The sequence below is a fragment of the Cataglyphis hispanica genome, chromosome 1 (assembly GCF_021464435.1).
Source record: "Cataglyphis hispanica isolate Lineage 1 chromosome 1, ULB_Chis1_1.0, whole genome shotgun sequence".
NCBI classification, from domain to species: Eukaryota; Metazoa; Arthropoda; class Insecta; order Hymenoptera; family Formicidae; genus Cataglyphis; species Cataglyphis hispanica.
Genome location: NC_065954.1, coordinates 425,644 through 435,447, shown reverse-complemented (window position 1 = coordinate 435,447; position 9,804 = coordinate 425,644). Strand labels below are relative to the sequence as shown.

At 30.2% G+C, this 9,804-nt stretch overlaps 1 protein-coding gene and 1 non-coding gene across 2 annotated transcripts; both read right to left on the bottom strand.

The window, feature by feature from the left end:
- Positions 1-417: 417 nt before the first annotated feature.
- On the bottom strand, positions 418-610 carry LOC126855161 (U2 spliceosomal RNA). The gene has a single exon (XR_007688200.1). It is a non-coding gene; the product is annotated as a U2 spliceosomal RNA (small nuclear RNA).
- An 859-nt stretch (positions 611-1,469) lies between these two features.
- LOC126854542 (acyl-CoA:lysophosphatidylglycerol acyltransferase 1-like) lies at positions 1,470-8,874 on the bottom strand. Its single transcript, XM_050601408.1, has 7 exons — positions 8,650-8,874; positions 8,256-8,437; positions 6,295-6,512; positions 6,005-6,219; positions 3,539-3,812; positions 3,264-3,415; positions 1,470-3,185 (listed from the first exon to the last, which is right to left on the bottom strand). The coding sequence occupies exons 2-7, from the start codon at positions 8,285-8,287 to the stop codon at positions 2,949-2,951; spliced, it is 1,128 nt and encodes a 375-aa protein (XP_050457365.1). The 5' UTR covers positions 8,288-8,437; positions 8,650-8,874; the 3' UTR covers positions 1,470-2,948.
- Between the last annotated feature and the right edge of the window lie 930 nt (positions 8,875-9,804).

Here is a 9,804-nt window from a genome sequence, read left to right as displayed (position 1 = left end):
AATAAATAAAAACAAATAAATAAATACAAATAAATAAGACTCTATGGCACAGAGCCCCAGGTCGCGTGGGATTCCTAACCACTAACTGTCACAGGACACTCGCGTCGCGGCACTTCACAAACACGAAAAACGACCGCGCGACAAAAATATAATTCGCTTCTCGGCGAAATTAATTTAGTAAACGAATAACGCGACACTCACACACGAAATATATATATAATAAATAAATAAAAACTTGCTTCTCCGAGCCAAGACCAACACAAAAAATAAATAAAATAAAAGTATAAAAATCACCCGCGCGCGGTTAGTGCGATGCACGCGGGTGCCCGGGGATCCAGGAACCGCTGACTCCTGGTGCCTGAGTGCAACGCAGGCACTCTACCACGGTTACCTAACCAATCTATATATGTTTTATAGGTTAGTTAGGCCGTTCCTGGCTGTACTGCAATGCCAGGCCGACCCGCGGCAGAGTCGGAGCAAGCTCCGGTCACCCGCCAGGCTCCAAAAATCAGTTTAATATTCTGAATCCCCTATGGGGATTGTATCAGATATTAAGCTGATAAGAACAGATACTACACTTTGATCTTAGCTCAGAGAGCCGAGAAGCGATGCCCTGCTTTCAGTCCTGCGCTTTTTTGTAGCACTCTCGCGCGTTTCGGGATGCGGGAGCGGCCCCGCGGTCGGACGCCGCGCTGCGGCGGGCCGGTGCGGCTCGCGCGTCCGTGCGCGCGTGTGTTGGTGCAGTTCTGGTGGAGGTGCCACGGCCGATGCACTGTTGGTTAGGTCTCAACACAGCACCAGGCACCGCTGGTCAGGTCTCGGCGACACCGGGACACTCTCCCCCGTCGCGAGGAACGCGGGCGCACCGAGCGAAGAGCGCCCGACCGCGCGCGAAACAGGCTAGGCCGCAGCCGCAGCTCCGGTGGAGGTGCCACGGCCGATGCACTGTTGGTTAGGTCTCAACACAACACCAGGCACCGTTGGTCAGGTCTCGGCGACACCGGGACACTCTCCCCCGTCGCGAGGAACGCGGGCGCACCGGGCGAAGAGCGCCCGACCGCGCGCGAAACAGGTTAGGCCGCGAGAACCAGTCGGAACCGCGCACCCGGACAGCCCCACGAGTCCCCCCCAAGAGCAGCAGCGCGGACGCGTCCCCCGGCAGCCGGCGACCCCTCGGAGCCCTTCTTAGCTACATAAGATTTGTGATTAAGTAAGAAAATATATAATTTTACGATAATAGGGATGATATATGTATATATAAAATAAATTGTATAATATATATAGGATCTGCAAATGTCTAGAGAACATTGATCATTTGTTAGATTTATGAGACTATATGATATATCAACTATAATAAATATCATAATATCATTTCTTTGTGCTCAAAAAATATAATTTTCTCAATTAGGTGATAACAATTATGTCCCGTGTTTATATTTCACATATATATAAATATATAGTCAATATAATCTGTTCTTCATTTTTATTTTTAATTTCTTAACATATTACTTTTCTAATTTTTATCAATACAATTACGAACTTATTATTACAAAATTTCTACAATGTAAAAACATTATGCTTATAGAATGGACCATTTTTTCCTTGAAAAATATTTTCTTCGCTAACCTATCACAAATGACTGGATACTTTTTTTGAAAAATTCTAGCCTGCACAGCAGTAGAAATTCTTCTCGCTATTATACATTGTAATCACATTTTACATAGAACATCTAATTAACCTATAATAAACTTATTATACTATTAAATACGCATGTAACTCTATGTATTATAAGTTTTTTTTTTTATTACGCTGCCAAGTTTCAGATGTATGTGCAAATAAATGTGTGAACATATGCATACATTGTAAGTGAAAATAATTAAAGTTAATGTGAATTATCGCATATACCACTTGAGTATCTATAAAATTGGATATAACATTTATTATGCAGACAAAATATGCAAATTATTCGTGGAATTGCCTCAAATCGATTATTAATTCATATACTATGTCGTTTACATGTTTGCAAGATTCTAAAGCAAGAAATATTATAACATTTTTATAAAAGAATCAATATATACATATATATTTCAATATTGTACACCAGGAATTTATTTTCATATATGTATGTGTATTTTTAAAAATTTATATTAATTTTGTGTACCGTCTTATATATATATGATTGAAATCATTATTGATGTCAATTTCTTGACCTAGGCATATAATTCTTCCCATTGGATTTTATATATATATATATATATATATATATATATATATATATATATGTATATGTATAAAACCTCACACACCTTACACACAGATACATATGCATATATATTTCAAATAAAGATTACAAATCTACAAACCTGCGCATGCTCAAAAATTTTGTTCTCAGAGTATTTAATCAAATTAGTGAAAACACAAGAGTACATTGATTCTTGAAACCAACTTTGTGACTTAAAATTAATAAATTTTGTAATTTAAAAAATATATGGTATAATAAAAATATTTTTAAATATGTAATAATCAATTATAGAGACGACTTATTTGATTTATTTACAATGTTTATTTTTAATAAATGTAAAAGGTATTAATATTTTGTGAAATTAAATTTAAAACATGCTAATATTATCAGCTTTAATCAATAGCACAACATAAGTTATAAATACTTAAATAGCTTTCAATTGTATTACATATTAAATAAAAATAATCGTTATACGCAAGTAATTTTTTTATATTAGGTTTGCTTCCTAAATTTGTGATAATTCGCACATATTTATTAGAATTGTTCTCATAGATATTAGTGTTCATTTAAGGCAAGGATATCTTACTTCGTTACTCTTTCTCTCTCTCTCTCTCTCTCTCTCTCTCTCTCTCTCTCTCTCTCTGTGATTTCCTTTATAAACATTGTTTCATAAACATTGATCATTGTACATGATGTATAAAATATCTTACCAAAAGTAAGATAGCACGTATGCAAGCATACTATAATGAATATAACTAGAAGTTATGAAGAATAAATGAAGGACTAGGAATCTTAGTGGATCCTGATGTACTTTGGAACCACTTCTGTCTGATCCTTTTGTACCAAGAAACGTTCCATATTTATAAAAATGCTCCAAGAGCGCTTCTTTTTCTACCCATCTCTCATACAACCATTTAGATAATTGTTCTGGTTCGCGAGGAACCTGCAAAAAGTACATCATATTGTAAATACCATTACACGCATTCGAGCAATACATCATGATATTTCAAATCAGACTTACCACTGAACTAGGAAAAAGTCGATAGAATAATACCGTCTCACACGGGGATCTCGAACCAGTTATAATAGTAGGTAAGTCAAGTGGTTTACCTTGAGGATACGCTATTGTTATGTCAAGAATCCAACTAATTTCTGGCTTAGCTACTGTCATATCTATAAATATTGCAAAATGTTGCATTACTATATAACAATTTTGCAATGAGTAAGATTTGGATATACTATGAATTAATCAATTTTAAATAAAATAATTACATTTTTAACTAAATGCAATCTTACTTGGTCGACTGTTTAATTGTTGATCTTGCATATTCTTGCTTGATGCTGGTCCAAGAGTATCAAATATCGTTTGCATGGCTCCTACTCTTGGCAAAGTTACATTTTCAAGAATAGGTAAATTATTTTTTTTAGCATATTTTTGCGAAGTTTCCCGTCTTTTGCACAGAAAACCTCCTTCTGGGAAAAGTACCATCCATTTTCTATCCCGTGGTATATAAGAATCTTTAAGATGTTTCTCTAATTGTTTTAAACTTTCTTCCCTTCGTTTGCGGCCCTGTAGTTATCTAATATATAATAGTTGAAGATAATAGAGAGAAAGAAAAAAAAATTCTTTTCCATATCAAATCATAGAAAAACAATAACAGCAGTATATCTATATTTAACAAAATCAGTGAACTCTTAAGATGCCTAAATTCTATGTTTATTAAATTGTGATATTAAAAGGAAATATAGTATATAAATAATATAAATTTTGATTATCATATTTATTTTTGCTAGAATATATAAAATATATGTTATTTTATTTATATGTATATGCATTTACTAATGGAGGATAATAGAAAAGATAGATTTTGAAATATTTTAACGGTATATTGCCAAAGTTAAAAAATGTAATGAATACAGTAAATTTTATACATTTTTTGTTAAGAAAGTTATAATTTTTGTCATCACTTTGCAAATCTATGCAACATAATTCCTATAATTCCTACGTAAAAAAAACCATGTATGTATATACAGGGTGTCCTAGATCACCCATACATCCTTTTTCTTTTAAAAACTAAGCATTTTAGAGAAAAACGTTTTGAACAAAAATTGTATGATTTTGAGGGGAACGTAAGATGATGTCATTGGTTTGATCTTGGATAGCATCGTTAAGGTCAAGTCAAAGACGCCTTTAATTTCTTAATGGAATTTCTTATGGAATCTCCTATTTTTTATTGCATATTCTTATAGCTTATGTCGAGAGCTTTCCAAAACAATAAAGTATTTTTTCATTAAGAATTTTTTGAGTTATTTTATATCTTAATCTGACATATTTTAATATAAAATCTAAAATATCTCAAAAATTATTTAATGTTCGATAATTATATCGTAATACTTTCATGTACAGAATAATAAAATGAATCAAATGGTGTAAAGAAAAAATAAATAATTGTTATAAAAAAATATATTGCAAATAATTGCATACTTTTTTTTAAAAACAATTATTTTCTGCACACCATTTGATTCATCTTATTATTCTGTACATAAAAGTATTACGATACAACTATCGAAAAATAATTTTCGAGATATTTTATATTTTATACTAAAATATGTCAGATTATACAGAGTGTCCGATAATTCGCGGATTACCCTTTAAGGGAAGGTAGAGGGTTTTCTTCTGAATAGAAAAGTCCTGTACCATTTTGTGATTTTCTCAATATTTAAGAAAATATTAATTTTAAAAGATTAGCCAACGAAGTGCCGCGAAAAGCTCGCGGCGCGAAGATGCCTCCCACTGTCAATTGATACTCGGTCCGCGGCGAAGCAATGGGAGGAGCAGTTTGCGAGCATGCTTCGCTATGGCAATCGAAAAAAATATACACATAATGCGCGCTCCGTTTTATGTATGTGATCTTTTCATCATGTGTGTAATTTTTTTGGTTGCCATAGTGAAGCACGCTCGCAAACCGCTCCTCCCATTGCTTCGCCGCGGACCGAACATCAATTGACAGTGGGAGGCATCTTCGCGCCGCGAGCTTTTCGCGGCACTTCGTTGGCTGATCTTTAAAATTAATATTTTCTTAAATATTGAGAAAATCACAAAATGGTACAGGACTTTTCTATTCAGAATAACACCTCTACCTTCCCTTAAAAGGTAATCTGCGAATTATCGGACACCTTGTATATATATATATATATATATATATATATATATATATATATATATATATATATATTGGGAAACCACCTATGCCCAAGTTAAACAAATATCCCATCTTTTTTTTTCTCTTTGAATCAAACAATTTTTATCTAAAACCATTTTTGTTATAATATATATTTTCAGAGATAACAATTTATAACACTTTAAATGCCCTATTCTGCATATAATGTTTTGTTAATATGAAAAGAATATTTAAAAATATAAATTTTAAATATTTAATGTGAAATAGCATTAAACAAAGTAATAGAAATTGTAATAATTCATTACTTTTCGAGTAATGGTAATGCTAACCAGTTCTTTTTTTAAATCAGTAATAGTAATTACAATGTGTTAATTTTCAGGAAAAGGAATAATAAAACAAGTTATTATAAAAAATAATTTTCTTGATTTCGACTATTATATATTTCATGATTGCAAATAATGGCAAATGAAAAAACTAATTAATTTTCATATTTTGCAAGAAAAAAATTTACTTGATTTCTCGTGTATTCAATATGACTGCAGTAAAGAAACAGAAATTTAAGAAGCAATTTCATACTTACTGATACAATAAAGAAATCTTGATGTAATATAGAAACAATTCCAAAGTTAGTAAATTTGAATACTCTATCCATTATCCACATTAAATTGGGTAAAACATTTGGTTTGGCATTAAATGTTGTCATTAATATAGGAACATCACCAGTACTCTGATGATTTGCTATAACTAATGTTTTTTCATTTATAATCTGCTGTATGTCATCACCTTGTTCTATTACTGTTGAACAAAAGATAATCATATTTTAAAAGTCTAAAACAGCTCCTTTTTAATTTGTATATTATTAATGCTTACTGTCGTAACCTGCAGACCAAGTCCACATTGATACCATTGCCAACAACCAGTGAAAAAATAGGCCCTCGATTCGCCAATACACTTGAGGTTGATATACTTTTACAGGAAACAATAACATCATCCATACTGCATATGTAGGTATACAGTAGACATTGTTCAATATCACAAATGCCGTCCGAGCAACACATTTCAATAAAGTCACTACGTTGCTAATTATTCTGCAAAATATATATTCTAGTTAGAACTTTTTTTTGTATGTCTAAATATCAAATCAATTGCTTGTCTAATTTTAACAAAAAGGTAGATTATACAAATTTTTATCAAATTTTTATGTATTTCTTAATAATTTACATGTATTTCTTTTTTTGTTAATTATTGCAACATTTCATACACTTTTACTTTAGGGAAAAGTAAAATATATTATAAGTATGCCAGAAGAAATAGAATTATTTAAGAATTGTTAAAAAAATATTATTTATATATTATATATATATATATATATATATATATATATATATATATATGACATTTTGATTTAATATATATGATTTATATAATGATATATAAATAAATATATAAAATATACATACAAGATATATATAAAAACAGAAGCAAAATAAATTTTTCCTATGATTTATTAATAACAAATTATTATTAACAAACTGTAATTATATTTAATTAATATAATTAAATTTTTTATAACTAATTTTTAAATATATAATTAACACAGATTATAATATAATTATCTTTTAGATAATATAATTATCTAAGAGTATGCACAAGAAATACTATATATTTTCTTGTTAATATGCATATTACCTTTCATAACATTAGATACGTTCAAAAAACAAACAAAGACTGAAACTTTTATGGGACAACTTTAGTCAATATGTTTCAGTTGAATATATCATATAAAATATTTTGAAAGTTAATCATTGAAAAGAATAATTTCTGCACAATCCATTTATATGCAATTTCAACATTAAAGAATCAAGCAAATAGTATAGTAGAATTCAAATTGTATTGAATTCAAACAGTAACATTATATCGTTTTAAGAAAATCAATGTATAATACATAAATAATTCCAAATTTAAAAACTAAAATTATGCCGATATTGAATATAATTTATTATAACAAAGCATTATTAAAAATAAAATTGCAGCTAAAAATTATATATAAAATAATTCATCATATGTTGTAGAAAAAATTAAGTAATAATCAAATAATCGAATAATAACATAATTAATATTATATTAATATCAATTATTATCAGTTATTATAATAATATCAATATATTATAATTAATATGAATAATAATTAATATGGTTATTATAATTAATATGAATAATAACATATAATTAATATCTTATTATAATAATTTTGTTACAATTAAAAAAAAAATAAATTGCTTTAAAAGTGAAAATAAAGTAGAAAAAAAAGTAAAAAATTTCAAAAATTTTGAATCAGCACTGAACAGAGTCAACTATACTATTATACATTATTTTTACACATACATAATAAATATAAAATTCTTTTCTATATATCATATACATATACATGTGTACAGATAATACACATGTTTAATCAAGTAGCTACAACATTTTATGAAAAAAGAGAGAAAACAATATATATATATATATATATATATATATATATATATATATATTGTATTAATGATATTAATATCTAAAATTATTAGAAGATATTGTTAAAGATATATGTTTCTCTCTTTTTTCTCGATTTCGCTTTCTTCATACATGATATAAGGTTAGGATTAAGCATACATTGTGCCTATGAGATATAAGTATGAATATATTCATGCTGCGATATTTACATTAGGACAGGAGAAAATTTTTATCTCTCGAGATATGTATTATATATAAATATTTAGCAATTTGAAAGAAAATGTAATGAATATTGCAAAAAAATGTAACTTTCATGAGTGAGCGGACGTTTTTACCTGACGAAAGTAGAGGAGGCAGAGTCAGTCATTTTTGAAAACCACCATCCGTTGCAAAAAATCGAGGAAATTTCGTACACTTTTTTCTCACCATAGCCTTCTTCTCATATGCAGCTTACATAATAAATCATTATCCCGTACGAAACACGCAGTTCAACAAATTGTTTACATATCAAGAACTACTGCAACGCCGACATAGGTATATATCCATAAAATTCAGTAAATAATATATATATATATATATATATATATATATATATATATATATATATTTACATATATATATGAACGCTCAATCTTCTGTTTTTCTACTGTATAATTCTTTCGGGAGATGCTTTATTCACTGATTACAGCGTAAATAAGCATTAATGGTATAGGTATTTCTTATATTTACCACTGATTTAAATGGTGCTCTCTATTGTGTTGAAGAAATATTATATTATACATCGTTTTTTTTTGCTGTAGTTTCTATTTTTGTGTTCTATACACAGACTTCTATACAATACTAGATTGCTAACTCCCTTATATACTGACCGAAAAATTGACCCCATAAAGTATGTAAAACATATAAAAGTAAGCATCTGCGCATGCGTGATTTAAGTAGGAATCAATAGGAAAGAAAAGGACAGGAGCTGATAGGTAATATGGCCGACGTGTACAGACGAAAAGTGTGTGTGTGTTGGTGTGTGTGTGTGCTATGCATGTGTTCTGTACATACTTTTCGGGGTTATGTATTTCGTAGAGTTAGCGGTCTAGTATAATATAGAAGTCTGTGGTTCTACAATATGTAAAATCATTCAGTACGTAATTCATCATGGCAGTTCGATTCGGCTCGGTTCAACTCGACTCGACTCGACTCGGTTTGGATCGACCCAATTCAACTCGGTTCGATTCAAATCTCGTGTCAGTTTGGCTTGATTGAATTAATAATTTAAGATCTACAATAGGTGTAGTAAAGACCATTGTACGTTAAAAAATTTTAGTCATAATCGTAAAATCGTAAGTAAATCAACCAATCACAGTCTAAACATTCTTATTATGTTTAGAATGTTGATTGTGATTGGTCAATTTTCTTACGGCATTATGATTACGACTAAAATTTTTTAACGTGCAATGGCCTTAAGTTTAAAGGCTCGAGCACAGATTTTAGCATAAGTGCATAACCATAAGCATAAGGAAATTGATTGGTCCATAAGCATATGCATAAGGAAATTGACCCATCAATTTCCTTATATTTATGGTTAAGCTCTTATGCAAAAGTCTGTGCTTGGATCTTAAGGCTTGAAGTTTAAGCGGGGAGCACACACTTTTGCATAAGCGCATAACCATAAACATAAAGAAATTGATTGGTCCACAAATATATGCATAAGGAAATGAACCAATCAATTTCCTTATGCTTATAATTATGCGCTTATGCAAAAGTGTATGCTCCCCGCTTTACTATACTTGTAGACTAATCCTCATTGTCTTCGAATAACGAAGTAACTATATTTACTATTTAATATAATCACTTTTTAGCCTGGGCTGTGTTTCGATTCTCATTCGTATG

Excerpts from the sequence above, each read along its gene's own strand:
- LOC126854542 (XM_050601408.1), bottom strand. The coding sequence starts at position 8,287 with ATGACTGACTCTGCCTCCTCTACTTTCGTCAG. Across the intron at positions 6,513-8,255 it reads GCCTCCTCTACTTTCGTCAG|AATAATTAGCAACGTAGTGA; the intron begins GTAAAAACGTCC and ends TATATTTTGCAG. Across the intron at positions 6,220-6,294 it reads TTGGTCTGCAGGTTACGACA|TAATAGAACAAGGTGATGAC; the intron begins GTAAGCATTAAT and ends TTTGTTCAACAG.